This window comes from Piliocolobus tephrosceles, chromosome 8 (assembly GCF_002776525.5).
Source record: "Piliocolobus tephrosceles isolate RC106 chromosome 8, ASM277652v3, whole genome shotgun sequence".
In the NCBI taxonomy this organism is placed as follows: Eukaryota; Metazoa; Chordata; class Mammalia; order Primates; family Cercopithecidae; genus Piliocolobus; species Piliocolobus tephrosceles.
In genome coordinates this window covers 62,967,814-62,988,852 of record NC_045441.1, presented here as the reverse complement: position 1 = coordinate 62,988,852, position 21,039 = coordinate 62,967,814, and the positions used below count along the sequence as shown (strand labels likewise).

At 38.1% G+C, this 21,039-nt stretch overlaps 1 protein-coding gene and 1 long non-coding RNA gene across 8 annotated transcripts in view; one reads left to right on the top strand and one right to left on the bottom strand.

The window, feature by feature from the left end:
• The window catches only part of SNX13 (sorting nexin 13), a 214,013-nt gene extending 205,925 nt beyond the window's left edge, over positions 1-8,088 (bottom strand). For 6 of the 7 annotated variants that reach the window (XM_031936047.1, XM_031936048.1, XM_031936049.1 and 3 more), the window contains exon 1: positions 7,860-8,088. In XM_031936047.1, coding sequence (XP_031791907.1) covers positions 7,860-7,871 — 12 coding nt within the window. In that variant the 5' untranslated portion in view covers positions 7,872-8,088. The remainder of the gene's footprint in view (positions 1-7,859) is intronic. The other variant, XM_023215920.3, reaches the window with a different exon arrangement.
• Positions 8,089-8,147: 59 nt separating this feature from the next.
• LOC111545037 lies at positions 8,148-20,398 on the top strand. Its single transcript, XR_002732325.2, has 3 exons — positions 8,148-8,832; positions 11,393-11,583; positions 19,531-20,398. It is a non-coding gene; the product is annotated as an uncharacterized LOC111545037 (long non-coding RNA).
• Positions 20,399-21,039: the final 641 nt, after the last annotated feature.

Below are 21,039 nucleotides of genomic sequence, written 5' to 3'. Positions count from 1 at the left end.
TACTTTCATCAGGTTGACTATTCAGTTGCAAGAAATCCATTTCAGAGCTGCTGTCTCATCCAAACTAGTAGATTTACCAGGAGTTGTAAAGCTAACCCAAGTCATAGTTATCTTTTAATTATATTCTCCAATCTTTTCCCCTCTTAACTTTTCACCCTTTAGTGGTATCATTTTATTCTGACACAAGACCTCAAGGCTCCCACTTTGATGGCCAAAGTGGTACAACACTAAATTTAGCGCTGATAGTGATTTCTGAGGACAGGTTTCCCAACTGATTCACCATTTCAACACCAGAACTTATTAGCATGTGCCTAGTACAAAGCAGGCATATTCTTCTTTGGTGAAGAAATTAATCAATAAAGATCAATCTCCAGCACAAGTTATAACCAAAGGCTTATAAACATTACCCTTAATAACAGCTTTTCCTTTTAAGGATTTACCAAGTCTGATTAAAAATAAAAGATTTCTCTTCCCACAAATGTTTGGGAATATGTACAGACAAAGGACTGGTAACCCTCAAATAAATCATCCTTTTCAAAACATTTAGAACTCTGCTTTAAGGAGGCAGGGCACAGTGGCTCATGTCTGTAATCCCAGCACTACGGAAGGCCAAGGGGGGTGGAACACAAGGTCAGGAGATGGAGACCATCCTGGCTAACCTGGCGAAATCCCGTCTCTACCAAAATTACAAAAAATTAGCCAGGCGTGCTGGCACGTGCCTGTAGTCCCAGCTGGTCAGGAGGCTGAGGCAAGAAAATCGCTTGAACCTGTGAGGCAGAGGTTGCAGTAAGCTGAGCTTGTGCCACTGCACTCCAGTCTGGGTGACAGAGCAAGACTGTGTCTCAAAAAAAAAAAAAAAAAAAAGAACTTGCTTTAAGGCATTCATTGAAATCAGTTTACCAACCTTACTAATTTAATTTGTAAGATATGCTCTCAGTCCACTTTTTCTTTCACTTCTTTTAGTCTATTCCCTGTCTCCCCTGTAACTCCACCACTAGCCAGGGGACTCCCCTGCTAATTTCCTGTCAGGACCCACCCACCTATCCACCAAGAAAATAGTGAGTAATAAATAAAACTACATGAAGCCTAGGATTTAAATTCTTTAGTACAAGGAATATACAGGGAAAAAAAAAAAAAACAAACCCGATGTATTAACTACTAATATTTGTATAATAACTGACAATTTGCAAAGCTATACCCTCCATCATCTTATATGATCTTCATAACAATGTGAGAACAGCGAGAAAGGTGCTATTACCCCAATTTTACACAGAAGAAAACTAAAGCTTAGAAAGTTCAAACTACTTCCCTAACATCCCATCAAAAATAAGTGGTAAAGTTGAGACTCATCCCTTACAGTGCTTAACATATAGGTTTGTGTGTTGCCATACGTATAATTTGTTGAGACACATAGTATTTATCACTGTAACTCCAGCCTATTTATTAATTTAATTCCAAATACTTTCAAAATGTTAAACAGTTTAAGAGCTTTCTGCTTGCTTCAACGTTTCCTCTCCTTACACATATTTAAGGCACTGTATAATCAAAATTAAACCTAACTCTGAAATAGAAAGTCAATTCCAGATTCAATTGAGGAGGCACTTCATGGTCTATTAAACCACAAAACTTCAAAGCACAGTTTAAAAAGCCATAATCTGAGAACCTCACTCAGGGAAAGCTGTAAAGTCATCGTGGTGGAATATTTTAGATGTCAACTTGACTATATTAAGGAATACCTACAAATCTGGTAAAGCGTTCCTTTGGGTGTGTCTGTGAGGATGTTTCCAGAGGAGACTGAGATTAGCATGTGAGTCTGAGTGGACTACCTGGAGGTCTGCCTTCCACGTGGGCAGGCACCACCCAATCTTCTGGGGGCCCAGAGATAACAAAAACGGAAAGATGTGTATCTACCGGAACTGGAATACACTTTCCCACTTCAGAACTGGGGAGAAACTGTAAACCATACATGTGATAAGGGGTTAACAGACTAAATATAAAAGGAACTGAATCCAATTTCAAGAAAATAACCCATTTTTAAAATGGGCAAAGGGCTTCAACAAACATGTCTCAAAAGAAGACATACATCTGGCCAACAAATACATGAAAAACTGCTCAGCATCACTAACCATTAGGAAAATGCAAATTAAAACCACAATGAGATATCACCTCACACCTGTTAGAATGGCTATAATCAAAAAGATGAGAGATAAGTGATGCCATGGATGTGAAGAAAAGGGGATTCTTGTACACTGTCGGGAGAAATGTAAATTAGTACAAGCATTATGAACAACAGTATGTAGGTTCCTCAAAAACCTAAAAATAGAACTACCATACAATCTCACTCCTGGGTATATTTCCAAAAAATGGAACTCAGTATGTTGAAAGGATATCTGCACTCCCAGGTCCACTGAAGCATTAGTCACAAAATCCAAGATAGAGAATCAACCTAAGCATCCATCAATGGATAAAGAGATGAAGAGAAGGTGGTAGATACAATGGAATACTAATTGGGCTTAAAAGAGAAGGAAATTCTGTCACTTGCTACAACATGAATGAACATGGAGGACATCATGCTAAGTGAAAAAAGCCAAGCATGGAAGACAAACACCACATGATCTCACTTGTACGTGGAATCTTAAAAAGTCAAACTCACAGAAGTAGACAGCAGAATGACAGATCCCAGAGCCTGGAGAAGAGGGAGCAATGGGGATATACTGTTCAAAGAGTACCAAGTTTCAGATAGATAGAAGGAAGAAATTGTAAGATTAAACAACTGTCCATAATCACATATTATATATTTTAAATAACTAAATTTCAATTGTCTCCCCACAGAAAATAATCAAGGTGATATGTTATTCAGCTGTACTTAATAATTCCACACTGTGCACACATTTCAAAATATCACCCTGTACCCCATAAATGTATAAAAATATGACTGTCAATTAAAATAATATTAAAAAAGAAAAAATTCTTTAAGAATGTTTATCAATATTCTTCCTGGTTTGTCAAAAGATGCCAAGTAAGGCTATGTGTAGAGCGGCAAGCCAAACTCATTTTAGATACTGATGTCTTGCCACCCCCATTATAAAATCCCTTTCCTACCTCTTAACACCCTCTGAATGCCAGTGGACCTATGGTCTTCTTGATTTGGTTAGTAGCTCTTGCAATGTCATTAATAATTAAAGAAAAAGCTTATATAGCTTAAGGATTCATCTACCCCAAGAGCATTTCCATTACAAATATATTAATCAACAAAACCAAGTCACAATATTTTACTAAGCACTTATGGGCAAGACAGCTGTGTGTGAATGTGGATGTATGTGCATGTGTGTGTTCAAAAGGACCCCTGGATGTTCAGGGAGCCTTTCTTGATACATAACTCATCACTCAGGATTTCCCTAAGTGAAATACAAGAAAGTATATTCATCTCCATGGTTAAATGACTTTGCAATATGCTGTAAATTCTATCATCTTCTTTGAAAATAAATCACCTATCAAAAGTTATGGGAAGTCCTCCAGAGAAGAAACCTATTAACTTTCTTTAGGCAAATATCCTCCAAATTTATTTCAACTACAAAACCTTTTACTTCTTTAACAACTACTAACCTAGAACCTATCAAAGTGTTGCAGTTTATGCCTTTTCCCATTTATATCAGATCTGTTAACTCTGAGAATCAGTGTTAATATTGAAAATTCAACAAATCTGGATGGAAGTAACAACACAAATAGAAACTATTATTATTTAATAGTCACTTACTGATCCACATTTACAAACAACTCAACTAACAACTTTAACTACATTTTTTATTATTTTTTAAAACACAGGACAAGTGACAACAGGTTGATAACTGGTTTTTATGCAAAAACAACCTCCAAAGTATGCCACAACACTGGAAAGTATTCAGCACATTTTCCCACATTTCTTACCTTTAGTTTTCTGTAATAATAAATGCTCAGAATTATAATCCTAATTGCTCCTGAATTATCAAGAAAAGTTTCAAAGTGTGTTTAATGAAAATTCACTGATAAATATTTCATTATCTTCTAACATTGTGAAAACTCAAATTAATTAAAACAAATTATCAGGTAAACAAACATCCCATGCCCTAATTTTGATATACGAAGTTTACTGTTGGGAAAAAAAAAAGATAAGAAAAGAAGGGATAGAGGGAGAGTGGAGTGAGTATTAAATAAATTTCATGTACACTATAACAAATTTTTTGCCAAGTACAGCAGGAGTCACATTAGGAGTAGTAAGTCCTAACAGGAGCAAGGACAACAGAAAGAGAAAAAAATCTAACATTAAAAAATAATAATAAAATCTAGCTAGACATTACATACAGCTCATCCTTGTATGTAAAATGCAAAAAAAAAAAAAATACACAAATATGACTAGCAAGTTTTCTAAATAATTCCATTGTATTTAGGATAAAATAATACAAATTGAAGCCAAAAAGTTAACATTGAGAACTATATGGGGGCTATACTTTCAATTTACATTAATCTATCATATTTCATAGGTTCAAAGTTCAATGTACATATTAGTTTGCTCAACTGAGTGATTTTCCATTTTAGCTTAACTTAAAATAGTCCTTAGTTGATCACTCGTGTGGCTTCTCATTTCTGAAAAGGTTTCAATTAGAGATATATTTTTGGCCTGGCGCGGTGGCTCATGCCTGTAACCCACTTGCTTGGGAGGCTGAGGCACAAGAATAGCTTGAACCTGGGAGATGCAGGTTGCAGTGAGCAAGATCGCGCCATGGCACTCCAGCCTGGGCAACAGAGCAAGAAAAAAAACAAAGATATATTTCGACAAAACGCAAAACTGAAAAGTTTCATAAGAACATTTATCATTACTATTCTCATTATGTATCTGTACTTAGTATCCTCACTTTGGTTTAAAAAAAAAAAAAAACTAGGCCGGGCGCGGTGGCTCAAGCCTGTAATCCCAGCACTTTGGGAGGCCGAGACGGGCGGATTACGAGGTCAGGAGATCGAGACCATCCTAGCTAACACGGTGAAACCCCGTCTCTACTAAAAATACAAAAACTAGCAGGGCGAGGTGGCGGGCGCCTGTAGTCTCAGCTACTCGGGAGGCTGAGGCAGGAGAATGGCGTAAACCCGGGAGGCGGAGCTTGCAGTGAGCTGAGATCCGGCCACTGCACTCCAGTCCGGGAGACAGAGCAAGACTCCGCCTCAAAAAAAAAAAAATAAAATAAAATAAAAAAAACTAAAAATAGTATGCTGATTTTATCAGCTACAAAGAAAATTAATGATGCATTCCACGCTGAGTCACAAAAAGCACACAATGTGGAATAAGAGGACCTAAATGTGATTTCTGTCTCCTCCACTCTTTACACAACTTTAAGCAAGCTCCTTTAACTTTCTCAACCTGTTTTAACATTGGTTAATGGGGCTATCACCTACTTCAGTGTTGAGATGTAAAGAATCCAATCACATAGTACAATTCACCACTTTCTGAGCACAGTAAATGCTTGCTGAGCATGACTAATATAAAGACAGGAAAATCTTTCATAGCACAGCTCATCACTACACATTTTGAGACCTAACATGAATTAAATCACATCTCCTAAAATCTGCTGATCTAAATCAGCAATGTCTAGCAGAAGCAATAAAAAGGAAGTCTCACACTAATTTTTTAGTAACCAATTTTGAGTGAAATTTTATATCTAAAATATCTCAAAATAGGACTAGTTTACGAGGCTTAGAAGCCTTGTTTAAAAAACGAAAAGGAAAAAAAGCTAAGGTAAAGCAGAAAGTTTTTTTTCAAGTAACCATTTTTAGTTTACTCACAATATTCAGACAAGGAAGTACAATAGCATGTTTTCAAATCTGTCCAGAGAGCTGAAAACTACTTGAGAGGCAACCGAGCAAAATGGTCAGAGCTCTCTACTGAGAGTTAGGAGATGAGATTCCAGTTTCAACTGTCACTAATATTTAATAATTGACCTTGGACAAGAGTCTCTGAGCTTCAGTTTCCTAATCTATAAACGACTACTGAAAACTATAGAGAAGACTTTAGTACAATTTAATCTGGGCCTTACTTTGGCGAGGCAATCTAGAAAAGTTAATAGAATGGGCGAGGTAGCAACTGCCAAGGTTGGAATCCCGGTTCTGCCACTTATAAGCTGCGCAGTTTTCCCACAAAAAGCACTAAAGTACAGTTTACTTAATACTATCATTGATTTACTGTTTAAAATATTTCCCTAAAACACAAAATTGCATTAAAATACAGAAGCTGAGAAAGTTCCATCTTTCCAAATCATTTTACTGGCAGACACAGTAGTAGTTCATTTGAAAATATTAAAACTTAACATAAGCCAAGTTTAATCAAAAGATTGTATCATATAATATTACACATTAGAGACAACACTAAACACTTATTATAAGGCTAACTGTTCCCATCAAAATATCACACTTAAGGTAAAAATGAAACTTCTGCTACTTACAGGTTTTTTTCTAATCTATTACTGCTAATCACAACACAAACTTACGATATAACCATAATCTCCAAGAATGAAATTAACTCCAAGAACGAAAAGTCTGTAGAATTTAGAAATATAAACTGAACTTCAAACAACTAAAAATACGTTCTGTAGAAGTTACAATCAACCAGTAAGTATCATATGCCAGGCTCTATGCTTAGATTAAGTACAAACAGCAAAGTATAAAGTTCCTCAAAGTTAGTCAAGTTCCAAGGACTTGAAATTTCAGGCAAGTACGTGCTTTATCATCACTTTTCACAAAATAAAAGCCACTCACCTACAAATGTTTGTATTTCCTTTTTGGACCATGTAGGAATACTTCCCATTGCCCACTAAAATTGTTTCCTATTCTCAGTTCAGCCCATAAAAATGCCCAATCCAGTCAGTTCCTCACGTCAGGATCCTCACAGTACTTAAAGTGAACAGCTTCGAAAAAGGCATTTCATCAAATCACAAGGTTCAGTATTTTATGTTCAGTGACACCTACACCTGCAGATGCTACAACACATAACTGGGCTAACCTGGGTCAAGTACCTAGTTGCACCAATTTATTTCTTCCCCTTAAAGTGTTGGTAGTAAAGGCAAACTCTACTTCTTCAAAAAGTCGGCTTTTTGCAATGCCCATTAGGCACAGAAAAGGGAAATTGATTGGTTCGTCATAGTTGCCCTACTTCCATTTCAGGTCCAAGTAAAAAAACTATTCCATAGAGAGTAAAAGGGGCCACACGCAAATCAAGGAAGCAGATGCTAAACTGAACTTTGTGATGACCACGATTTAAGCGAAAGGTGATGGGTGTGGGGGAGGGGATGACACAACTGAGCCATACAAGCGCAGCTTGAGATAAAAAGTCCACTTCATGAAGCAGTCAAAGTAGGCGGTGGGAAACAAACCGGGTCGGGCCGAGCAACAACCCCAGGTTGCTGACCGAGCTCGGAGGCGGAGGGCCCTGGAGCTCAGGGACCGGAGAAAGGAGACCTCGGGCAAATCACAGGATAACAAGAACTAGCAGTAACGTGGAAAGGCCAACGCTGCCACAAAGTAGCGTGTAAGGGGACACGAAGAAGGGAGCGATGAGTTAGAAGGGAGTGACAGCAGGAGGGAGACCAGTGCCAGGGGCGACTGGCAAGTGGCAACTGCGAAAGGCGAGGCACGGGCAGCCGGAGGTGGTGGGACTCTGTTGAGTCAGCACAGCTCCTACTCTGGGGGCACTTGTAGGATCCCCGCCGCTCCTGGGCCCTGGAGCCCGCGGCGAAGGGTCAGGCCCACCTTCCGGAGAGATGATGTTCTCTGACGGGCTGGCGCCGGCCCCTTCCCCATTTCACAGGTAAACACTGGCCACCGTCGCCGCTTACCTCAGTTAGCATTATTACACCCCGGGGAAGTGAGGTCCTCCCTAGCCTCGCCTCATGGCAACAGCCGTAGCAGCAGCGAAAACTGCTCGGGCCGCCGCCAACGGCGGCAACTGCTCGTTCAGTCCTCTCCCGGGCGGCGGCTTTACTCGGCTTCGCTGGCTTCCCCCCGGCCCGGTCGCTTGCGACGGACGCGCCGCCATCTTGGAAGAGCGACGTCCGCGTCTCGCTGCAACGTGCGCTCCCATTGGCAGGCGCATGGGCTGCCGGCGTCTCGTGACCGTCTCCATAGCGCCGGCGCGCGGAAAAGCGGAGGCGGGCGCTTGGCAGTCGACTTGGAGTTGGTAGTCGGCTTGGCGGTGGCTTGGAGGACCCCGGGACAGGGTGCCGGGGCCAACTTGGGACCACTGGGAGTGCAGAGGGGCCCCAGCGCCCTAACCTCCTGGGAAGAGACGTGCGCGCCCTTGGGGCCGGCGCATCCTCCGCCGCCCACTAGCGTTGGCTGGCCCTGGGGAGGGGGGGAGAATGCGAGAGGCCGACACTTCGACTGATGGCCCTGCTGCTGGTCTCGGGGAGAAGGCGGCAGATTTCCTGTAGAAAAACTTCCCTCTCGCGTTTCACTGGACACGCGGCGACCGAAGAGTTGGGGTTCGGCTTTCTTCTGGGATTTAAGTGTTACTTCAAACAGCTCCCTACGCGACCCTTTTCTCCTAAACTTTGACAGAAACTTTCCTTTGTCCCTACCAATCCTCAGTGAGTTCTTTACAGGGGTCCGAGACAGGTTGTAGATATGATACGGCTTATCGGCTTTACCCCGATCCTAGCAGAGTTAGGACTGTCGCTGATGTGATTGGCCAGCCACCTGCCTAACAATGAAGGTTTAGTTATGCTACAAGAATGTAAAACAGGCTGTACGTTTTACCTGCTATCTCCACAGGTTTACTGGTTTCTTAATACAATATGCTTGTATATCAAGGTGAGCAAATTTCAGCAAATGTCGTTGTAAATAGTCCCAACTTAAATGGAATTGAACTCTAGAACTCAATGTGCATAGAAGTCCCTGAGACTGACGCCATTCTAGATCTACCACTAGAGGTTTGCGATGTACGGAATTAAAGGCAGTTCACTTCTACCTGAATTGTAATGAAAGTAGTTTACCTGAACATGCTGGGAAAGTGTGCTACCCTGTTTTATATTAGAAACCAGTTTCCAAGTAAATTGAAAAGTAAATTTTCAGATTTGACATTAAAAACACCTCTATGTCATTCTTACAAGAGGTACAAAAGCTTTTTAGAAAACTAAAGCCAGGAGTTTCTTCCCTTTTACCAGAATCTTTTCCCTCCATTTAACAGTAGTACTATTGTGCTAAATGAAATTTACTTAATACATTACTCTTATATTCTCGAAACAATAAGGGCATTACAAACCTTGTATTATCTCTATTGTGTCAAGGAAACAAAACGGTTCATTTAAGCAATCATGCAAAAAATTCAAGAAAAACTGGTTTTGCTCAATTCAACTAATTGAAGCAAAGTAGTTTTTCTTTTTGTTTTAATCTGCATTTTGTACATCATTTCCACATTGCTGAACCAGCAAAATTCTGACCTCTGCAATACAATAAAATGTGTTACTGATATTGACAGATTACACCATTACACCACGAATAGAAAATTAGCGTGGAAATCCTACCTGGACTGAGGTATCAAAGGAAACCAAGAGATACTAGAGACAACAAGGAACCTGGAAAAAGATAGTATTCCAACCTGTAAATAAGAAAACAGAGAAGGAGGCTCATGAATATTTAAGACACCAGCTAGTGAATTAAAACTGCAATGTAGTTGTCTGGCTTGAGTGTTCAGTTTTATTCACTGTATCTTTTTATCTTTACTAGAAGCAAGGCATTTCACTTATTTTAAAGGTGGTAAATTAAGTGTTGACACTAGAGGTTTGAACCAATCTGTGATGTGACATAAAGATGCCTTTAACATTCAGAAGTTTGTCTACAGACTTAAGAGGAAACCAAAAGTATTAGCTCTTCCAATGGCTTCCTAATTTTCTCAGCCAGAGTCTTTTCTGCAACCTAAAAATTCAATGCTAGCTGGCCTCACAAGTCCTACCTCACCTCCACCCCTCTGACCTCATTTCTGCTATGCACTTTGTTTCAGCTACACAGACCTGCTCCCTGCTTCTATAACACCAAAGCATCTCCTTGCCCTGAGGCCCGTGCACTGTGTGTAGTTTGTATCTGGAAAGATCTTTCCACCAAATACCTGCATGGCTAGATCTTCCACTTCTGTCCAATCTTTGCTTAAAAGTCATCTTTTTTCAAAGAAGGCTACCCTAATCATCTCATTTAAAATATTGCCCCTTCCCCAGAATCCTCCCTTCCTTGCTTCTGTTTTTTTCATAGTACTTACCTTCTAACACCGTCATTTTCTATTTTTATTTTCTATTGCCTTCCCTCCAGTAGAATGTTAGCTTCACAAGATCGGGGATTTTTTTTTTTTTCGTTTTGTTGAATGTTTCCTTAGTATCTAAAATACTCGAATAGTAGATGGCACAGAGTAGATGCTCAATAAATATTTCTTAAGTAAATGAATGGATGAATGATTGCCTAAAAGATACCAAAAGGAAAAGACCTAATTAAAACTATTTTAAAAACAAAATCCTTGGTATTGAAAGATTAAATTATTTAAAAATTGGCCATTGTATGTTCTTTTCCAATTAATAGGGACATCACTTCTGCCACTAGAATGTTAAAAGTGTGTGACAGGCTGGGCGCAGTGGCTCACGCCTGTAATCCCAGCACTTTGGGAGGCCGAGGCGGGCGGATCACAAGGTCAGGAGATCAAGACCATCCTGGCTAAGACAGTGGAACCCCCTCCTCTCTACTAAAAATACAAAACATTAGCCGGGCATGGTGGCGGGTGCCTGTAGTCCCAGCTACTCAGGAGGCTAAGGCAGGAGAATGGCATAAACCCGGGAGGCAGAGTTTGCAGTGAGCTGAGATCGCACCACTGCACTCCACCCTGGGCGAGAGCGAGACTCCGTCTCAAAAAAAAAAAAACAAAAACAAAATAGTGTGTGACAATTGTTACTTCCACTAGAATGCTACAGAAAACTTTATGACAAAATTGTGAGCTATACCTTTTCCTTCACCTTTTTTCTCTTCTATTTTTTTTTTAATTTTTGTAGAGATGTGTTCTCACTATGTTGCCAGACTAGTCTCTGGACTCCTCGCCTCAAGGATCCTCAGGCTTTGACCTCTGAAAGTACTGGGATTGCAGGCATGAGCCACCACACCTGACCTCCTTCACTTTCTTAAATACATCTTGGGCAGGAGTCAAAGTTAATTTGCTAGTAAGGGAAGCAACAAAGTGATTAAGGTATACTATATAAGAGAGTTATGGAAGTTAAGGAGTTATAGAGTTGGAACAGAGAATGCTTATAGACACAGCTAGCTTTAAAAAAAAAAAAAAAAAAAGCACCTAATTTGATACAGATTCAATGTCTCAAAACCAACCTATTCCTATCAGTTGTTACAGAGGAAACCTGGGACAGGATGAGCTGAAATGCCTGGTTCTTTGGCTATCAGAAGTTAAAACAGCAAGCTATCTTAAGAAGCACGTGATGAGGATGCATCTGTGACTATTACTGCAAAAGGTTTGATTCCTCAACAGCCATGTCCAATCTGTCTGATTAACACAAGAAAGCATGACAAAAAGAGGTAAGAGGCAAAAATCGAGTGTAAGATGTTTTTAAACAAGCCACTGCCAGTGATTTCTAAACCTACAAGCAAAGATTCGGAATATCCAAGTTGCCTATTTTTAAATTTTGAAACAAAAACAATTTCTTCTACATATTCAGGTTGTCACCAATTGGCTGTAATTGCTTTTTGAGAAACAGGAAGAGTATGCCTTTGACCACCTAGGCAAATTGCATCTAGCAAACATTTATCTCATTTAATCTTTTGATGTCTTAAAGCATTCTATTAACTCCAGTTTCTTCATAATGCAATATTATCAGTGTCATCTACCATCTCTACTGAACATTAAATACTATATACTCATTTACAAGGACTGGTGTCAAAGCCTGCAAATTGGTACTAAAATAATGCATTGACAACAGAGAAGACATCCTAAGAAGAGATAAGAGTTGGATATCCTCATTCGTTTTACAGCTTTAATAGGGCAGTAGTAAGCAGAAATCTCAGAGCATTTAAGAGTACTCTGAAGTCTAGCCCAGCATGTGCTTTTTTCTTGCATGATACTTTTTGAGGTAATTTTGAGCCAACTCAAGACAGAAAGAAGCAGAAATAATATGAGGCTTTACTAAGAAATACAGCCATAACAAAATAATAATGTACACAAATGTCTTCAATATTAGCTCCACAATGCAAAGATGTAAATAGAAAGAACCACATTATAAATTTGTAAAAGTCTAAAAATAATTATTACTACATCAGTGACACCTCAATCATTTTGAAAACAAAAATTTAGAGACCTTTCAAACATTTAATTCTTAATTATGGCTACTGTTTTTCAGTATCTATTATGGGCCAGGCACTGGTGGTAGACATTTTGCATGTATTATATTTAACATTTGAAAAAGACCGTTACAGTAGATCTTACTACCCTTAGAAGCCACTAAAGGTTTAGTAATTTAGTATTTCCTTTTAATATACTCCCATCAATGTGGTATGGTTTTTCATTTGGTTAGTTTTGTTTTTAAGCACATGCTTCCTAGTACTATAAGATGCCCTGGGGTCATCATGCCCCAGGTCTAGAATCAGCCATATGTTTCAGAAATCTTGGTTTCTTTTGTTGGAGAATGGTGTCAGAAACCAAAATCTAGGCTCAAGAAGTGCTATTTGCTGCTGGGTGTCATTTCTTTTAAGACCTGGTAGCTGACAGAGCAAGAAATTAACTACTTGTATACTAACCCACACCTATGTATAAATATTTCAGCATGTAATCATTTGTATTTATATTAAGCTAAACATGAATTCATACTGGTATCCAACTCTAATCCATTATCAGATGGATCATTCTAGTCTCTTCCCCTTGCTTATCTGTATGTAATTTCCACTTCGACAGTGAGAAACCTGACACCTAACATCTACCATCCATTTACTTAATTGTTCAGTTTCAAAATACATATATAGCAATTTCAGAATTGTTAACCCATACCCCCATGGGAAACAAATTTATCAACTAGAGTACATTGCCTCTGTGCAGTTCCTTCAGTATAGACCAATTCCTTATAGACCAATCATTCCTAAAGTCACTTAGTTCAGCACTTTTTCTCCCAACCCTTTCATTGAGGTTGTTTCGTACATTTGTGATACATTTAAATTCTCTTGTCAAAGTCAGCATTCTTTCCTGAGATTTGCCTACCTCCTAAATGATTTGATTTTTAATTTGCATACATTTTCACTCTTTGTGCTGCAAAGTTCTACAAGTTCTGACAAATGCATTATGTCATGTCTCCACCATTATAGTATCATACAGAATAGTTTCATAGCCCTAAAACATAAAGGAAAAGAGAAGTTCATATAACAAAATTGCTTTTACATGTTTATCTGTAGACCCAAACAACTGATCATTGTATTGAATAAACTTCACTTGAATCAGAGATATTTATATTGATGAATAATATATAATCGATTTCTCTGTAATACCTAGTTACCTAATACTTGTTAAAGTCTTACCATATGCTAGTAGCTGTTCTAAGTGCTTCACAGCAATCCTATAAGATAGGAACTGTTATTTCCATTTTACAAATGAGTAAACTGAGGCTCAGAGAGTTAAAATTTTTTGCTGAAGTTTACACAGCTAGTAGAAGAGCCAATATTTAAAGAAAAAATGATACGTTTATACATAACTGTATATATGTGTAAGCTTATCTATATGTATGTATATATGTTATGTGAAGTTGTATGATACAGAATTGTGTGTATACTGTATCAAGTATATTAATTGAGCTAACTTTAAGAACTAAAAATTTTCAACCATCTTTGTCCTTCATTTTTTATGTGAATCATAAATGTTGTGGTGGGTCCTTGAACTCCTGTTTTTGCCTTTAGCCAAAGGAGGAAATGAGAAAAGGAATCAGTACTCATAGATGAAGCTTAATACATGCCTATATTTAAGGCTTACCTCAGCTAGTTTCATTTTTACAGAAGAAGGGTGAAATCAAAGGCTTTCATTGTATTGCTTCCTGTTTTACTATTTTAACAACTAAGGTAAAATAATAAGATTATTCTAATAATTACTGTTGTTTTTAAATGATAATATGTTAATTTGCACAGTTAATTTGGCATGCCTTCACCCTTGCATATATGATCTTTTTGTTTTGAATGAAAATTTTAAATTGAAAACTGTTTATAATAAATGTACATACAATTAAATAGAAGAGATGTTACACACATGCCCCACAATATTGGCTGTGGAATAAAAAGAATAAAAGTCTGGAAAGATTTGCACTGTGGCCTTGCCTTTGCTATAAAATGAGATTAAACCTTGGAAATGAAAGATCACCATTTGTTGAGCTTCAGTTTCCTTTTCTGTAAAGTAATGACATTGAAACATATAATTAGAGTAACCCGAATATACTGTCTACATTAATATGGTGGGTTGTTATTGTAGTCATTGGACAATGCCTTGTGACTCAAGATCAAATGCTTCGTAAGGTTTCTTTTTGTGTTCAAACTGTTATACTTAGTGAAAGTAAGTTGCAGTTTATTTTCTTATCACTTTCCTTCAACAAACATATGCATCACCACCTTTTTACGAAAACCTTGCTACCAAGCAGTGGCACAGACTGCTGTGAACTATTTTGCGTATGGTAATGAACTCCTCGAATTACCACCTTTCTATTTAAAATGAGACACCTCCTACCTTATAATGGCCATATGTGCAAATGAACAGAAAAATCAGCAAAAATGTCAAGAAAAGTCCTGGTGTATAAAAACAAATCAAATTATCAAATAAAAGGCATATAAAATCAGGCTATTCTTGAAATCTATGGAATGTTCACTTAATCTGGATGGATAAGATTTGTATTCTGTCTTGTTCACTAAATCAGCAAAATGCTGAGGGCTTCACATTTTATTTTTAAAAATAGATGTCCTTTTCGAGTTTTCCTGTTGCTGGGGAAGTGTTCTTGCTGTTGCTAACAGAGAGCTAAATGTTCTGCTTTGAATGGGATGTGTTTGTTTTTATTGGTAGAAGTGGCAGAAGAATGAATGAAGGAATCCATGTTTTTAGCTGTGTTTCTTTAAGTGAGATGTCTGCCTTCTGGGTAGAGGTACCCTATTGGCTATTTACCAGATAATCCGTCTATAGAATCATAGAATATGCTCATTTGTTTACATATTATTTTATTCATTAAATCTTAAATGGGCTAGCTATTCAAATTTAGAGATCATAAGGTTATGGAATTCATATCAGGAACATCAATTATCGCTCAATATCTAGTGGTTAGAAGGTGCACAGAAGATATTTAAACCCTTTACCTTTTTGCCTAATGTAATTTAGCCTCAAAAAAAAGGGAAGAAAAATAGATGAGATCTGGCTTTTCCTTTAAATCTTTTGATCATATAATTAAAATACAAGCCATTTTTTTCTTAATCTTTATATATTACTCTTTGCTCTATTTACCACAGGAAACTGATGGGAGAAATATCACAGACAAAATCTTACAAAATATTACTTTGGTATATACTGTGCTTAAAACTGCATGGAAAAACAGTAGTTCTTCTGGCTATCCCAACCTTACATAGGAATTACAGAATTACTTTTTAATGTAATTTATTGCCCTAAAATTAAGTTCTATATTATTATGATTTTAATTGTGTTGTAGTACTCTGTAAAAGATTGTTGATTTCATAAACAAGAGCTTTTACCTTGTTTGAAGTTGTGTCTGTTCTGAGTAATTCATTGAACTTTATGGTTATGCCAAAAAATTTGGTAATGCTGAAAGTCTACACTGTGAAAATATAATTGAGTTTCTAAATTTCATGTTTGTCTTTAGGGTAAACTTGTTAATCTGTGAGTCATTGGTTTATGGGGAGGAGGCAATATTTCATAATAGCTCTCTAAATCTATCTGTAGCATGACGATGCTATGTGTTCACCTAATCATTTCATTTTCCTCATTGATATTGAAAGAGATTACATGCTCTACCTATCTGGTTAGGGTGCTCTAACTAGCTTAAATCAAAGGAGTGTAGCAATCCTCCCCTCTGTCCATCTTCCAAGGTGACCTTGGATGCTGCAGATTGAGATAATAGAAACTCAAACTGGAAGGAACCACACAGGAGAACCCATCTACTAGATGAGGAAAAAAATACCTTTGGACTTTGCATGAGTGACAAATTCTTTTATTATTATGGGTGGTTGTTACAGCAGCTGGCAATATATGCCCTGAATAAAATACCCTCTAACTCTACTTTCTGAGAATAGAAAGTTTCTAACCTAAGGAATGTTTGCCCTGTTTTTCGCCCCACCCCTCAGGATCAGGGGACTGTTTTAATTAAGTGATATTACTTAAGTAGATCTCCAATTGATATACAATCTTCTAAGAACTATGGCCTTAATATATCATGTCGTAGGTGTTATAGATTAGACCACACACACACACACACACACACAGAGATTAAGATTTCTGAGTCAAAAGGGTGACCTCAAAACCCTGCTCTGGTTGGGCATGGTGGCTCACATCTGTAATCCCAGCACTTTGGGAGGCCGAGGTGGGTGGATCACTTCAGGTCAGGAGTTCAAGACCAGCCTGACCAACATGGTGAAACCCTGTCTCTACTAAAAAAAAATACAAAATTAGCTGAGCGTGGTGGCACACACTTGTAATCCCAGCTACTTGTGAGGCTGAGGCAGGAGAATTGCTTGAATCCGAGAGGCGGAGGTTACAGTGAGCCGAGGTCACGCCATTGTATTCCAGCCTGGACAACAAGAGCAAAACTCCGTCTAAAAAAGAAAACAAAAAATACCCTACTCCAACCAGGTTACGCAGAAAAGAAAACCAAGGAAGCAATGAATAGCAATAAGGATGAATAAGAGAGTTACGGACCAGAAACAGGGAACATCCTGAGAAACTCTCCAGAGAGTTCCAATAGCTAATATAATCCAAGGATGTGGTCAAACTGGAAACTAAGGGAGTACACGTAGGTGTTTTGCTTAGGAATCTGCATCAAAGAATAACTCAAGTCACCTGGATTGGGGCAGATTTTGCCCTGGGGATGTTTGAGAGGTGCTTCTCACCTCCGACAGTCACCCACACTGACAGTTCACTTGGGTGAACAAGGGAACTAATGCTTATTGAATGCCTCCTCTGTGCCAGGCACGTTATGTACCTTGTTACCTTTAAGCTTCATGGGGTAAGTATTGCTGGCCCCATTAACAAGGAAATAAAGACTCAGATGGATAATTTGCCCAGGAATTATCTGCCAATAACTGGCAAATCAATTTGAGTGTAGATTTTTTTTTTTCACTTGGAACTTACTCTTTTTTCTGTAAGCTCTTACAAGTTGAATCTCAGTTCTAGGAGTCAGTACACCTTTTGAATCCCAATAAAAACCTATCTCCTTTTCCAGAGCATGTTTTCCTTTTTTTTTTTTTTTTTTTTCTCTGAGACAGAGTCTCTGTCACCCATGCTGGAGTGCAGTGGCGTGATCTCAGCTCACTGCAAGCTCCACCTCTCGGGTTCATGCCATTCTCCTGCTTCAGCCTCCTGAGTAGCTGAGACTACAGGCTCCTGCCAGCATGCCCGGCTAATTCTTTTTTTTTTTTTTTTTTTTTTGTATTTTTAGTAGAGACAGGGTTTCACCGTGTTAGCCAGGATGGTCTCGATCTCCTGACCTTGTGATCCGCCTGTCTAGGCCTCCCAAAGTGCTGATATTACAGGCATGAACCACTGCACCCAGCCTTGTTTTTTGCTTTTTACAGTCCATTTCTCATAAAGAACTCTTGAGATAAACTATCATTTATGTAGTTACGATTTTTTCCAGTTTACCTACTTCTTCCCCTCTCATGTAAGAGACAAGAGTGAGTTCGGTAGTTTTATCTGATTTCTCTTGTTAGTTTGTGAAAATCTAACCATAGTTCTCTTCTAATATTAACAAACTTTACCTCTCCTGTTTGTAAATTGCTAATCTGACACATTTATTTTTCTCATTGATTGACATGACGTATACATTTGGAAAATCCAAATGGCAAATAATCTAAAACTTGTCAAATTATAAAGTAAAGCAGTTCAAATTTTAGTGTTCAACACTGGATATTCACCTGAATATAGTTACTGAGTATGTTGTTTTAGATAAATCATAGGGATGCCATGGCTGAATCTTGATTTTACGTGTCAGCTTTCTAAGTTATGAATAATATTTTCAAATTATTGTTTCTTAATTTAAATTTTATTCACAAGAATCATACAAAACATCTTTCATAATTTGTTGTTACTTGTTTGGACTGGCTCACAAAGACAATTGTTAAATTTTTGGAATTATGCTAAATGATTTTTAATAACAGCCATTATTAAAAAATAAAGTATATAAACTTACAATTAAATAGATGATATATAGGGGCACATGTCATCAGGACCTCCTCAGGCTGTGTCACAGAAAAAAATATAAATAAATAAAATAGGTGATATATAAAACGAAGGTAGTGAATATCCAAAAATCTTATTATTTTACCATTTTTTACTATTATGTATGTTTTTGAGGTTATGTATGTCTTGTATCGTGAAAATACTATAGATTGGGGTACTAGTGCACATGTTTGTGTTCAGTAATGTCCTGTCGGTAGCTTAAAACCAGCTATAGTGGGAGAATGTACACAACAGAAATAGCCAAATGACAAATTAAGGTTTGAATTATTGCTTTGCTGGTTTTGTAGAGTTAAGATCAAGAGAAAATGTTAATAATGACTAGTAGGCCAGACGTGGTGGCTCACACCTGTAATCATAGCACTTTGGGAGGCACAGGCAGGAGGATTGCTTGAGGCCAGGAGTTTGAGACCAGCCTGGGCAACATAGTGAGATCCTGTTTCTACAAAAATAAAATAGAAAATAGCCAGGCATGGTGGCACATGTGTGGAGGAGGCACCTACTTGGGAGGCTGAGGCAGGCAGATCACCTGAGTCCAGGAGTTCAAGGTTGCAGTGAGCCATGATCATGCCACTGCACCCCAGCCTGGGCTACAAAGTGAAACCCTATCTCAAAAAAAGAAAACACACACATAAAGGTGTCATGACTAGCTGTACATGATGTATAGCACAAACAAAGAACTATCTTTCAAGTATAGGCACAGCCTTTTTGTGTGTGTGTAGTTTGTTTTATTGCGATTTGCAGATATTGTAGTTTTTACAAATTGAATGTTTGTGGCAACCCTGCATCAAGCAAGTTTGTCAGCACCATTTTTCCAACATGTGCTCACTTCATTTTTCATTTTCACATTTTGGTAATTCTCACATTTCAAACTTTTTCATTATTATTATATCTGTTATGATGGTCTGTGATCAGTGATTTTTGATGTCAATATTGTAATTTTGGATGGGCAATATGTACCACATCCATATAAGACTGCAAATTTAATCAATAGCGTTGCGTTCTGACTGTTCCACTGACTGGTCTTTCTCACTCTCTCTTCCTTTCTTCAGACTACTTTATCCCCTGAGACACAAGAATATTGAAATTATACCAACTAATAACACTATAATGGCCTCTAAATATTCAAGTGAAATGAAGAGTCAGATGTCTCTCACTTTCAATCAAAAGCTAGAAATGATTAAGCTTAGTGAGGAATGCATGTCGCCAAGATAGGCTGAAAGCTAGGCCTCTAGCACCAACAGTTAGCCCAGTTCTGGATACAAAGAAAAGGTCTTGAAGGAAATTGAAAGTGCTACTGCATTGAACACATAAAAGACATGAAAGTGGAACTGCCATATTACTAATATGGCGAAAGTTTGAGTGGTCTGGATAGATCAACCCAGCTACAACATTCTCTTAAGCCAAAGCCTAATGCATAGTAAGGCCCTAACTCTCTTCAATTCTATCAAGGTTGAGAGAAGTAAAGAAACTGCAGAAGAAAGGCTTGAAGCTAGCAGAGGTTGGTTCAGGGGGTTTAAAGAAAGAAGCTGTCTCTATAACATGAAAGTACAAGATGAAGCAACAACGGCTGATGTAGAAGCTGCAGCAAGTTATTCAGAAGATCTAGCCAAGATCATTGATGAAAGTGGCTATCTTAAACAATATATTTTCAATGTAGATGAAACAGCTTTCTATTGGCAGATGTCATCCAGGATATTTACAGCTAGAGAAGAGAAGACAATGCCTGGCTTCAGAGCTTCAAAGGACAGGCTGACTCTCTCATTAGAGGCTAATGCAACTGGTGAGTTTAAGTTGAAACCCATACTCATTTGTCATTCTGAAAATCTCAAGGCCCTTAAGAATTATGCTAAATCTACTCTGCCTGTGCTCTAGAAATGGAACAACAAATCCTGGGTAACAGCACATCTGTTTACAACATAGTTTACTGAATATTTTAAGCCCACAGTGGAGACCTACTGCTCAGAAAGAGGGATTCCTTTGAAAATATTACTGCTTTTTAACAATGGACCTGATCACCCAAGAGCTCTGATGGAGATGTATGGGAGAGTAATGTTGTTTTCATGCCTGCTAACCCAATATCTGTTCTGCAGCCCATGAATCAAGGACTTGTTTCAACTTTCAAGTCTTAGTGTTTAAGAAATGCATTTCATAAGGCTGTAGCTGCCATAGATTAGTGATTTCTCTCATGGATCTGAGCAAAGTAAATTGAAAATTTTCGGAAAGGTTTCACCCTGCTAGGTGTCATTAAGAATATTTGTGATTCATGGGAGGAGGCCAAAATATCAATATTTATGTAGGAGTTTGGAAGAACTGGATTCCAACACTCATAAATGACTTACAAAGGTTCAAGACTCCAGTGGAAGAAGTTATTTTAAATGTGGAAGACATAGCAAGAGAACTAGAATTAGAAATATAGTCTGGAGATGTGACTGAATTGCTGCAATCTCATCGTCAAACTTGAGTGGATGAGGAATGGCTTCTTATGGATGACCAAAGAAATGCCTTCTTGAGATGGAATGTACTCCTAGTGAAGATGCTGTGAACATTTTTGAAATCAC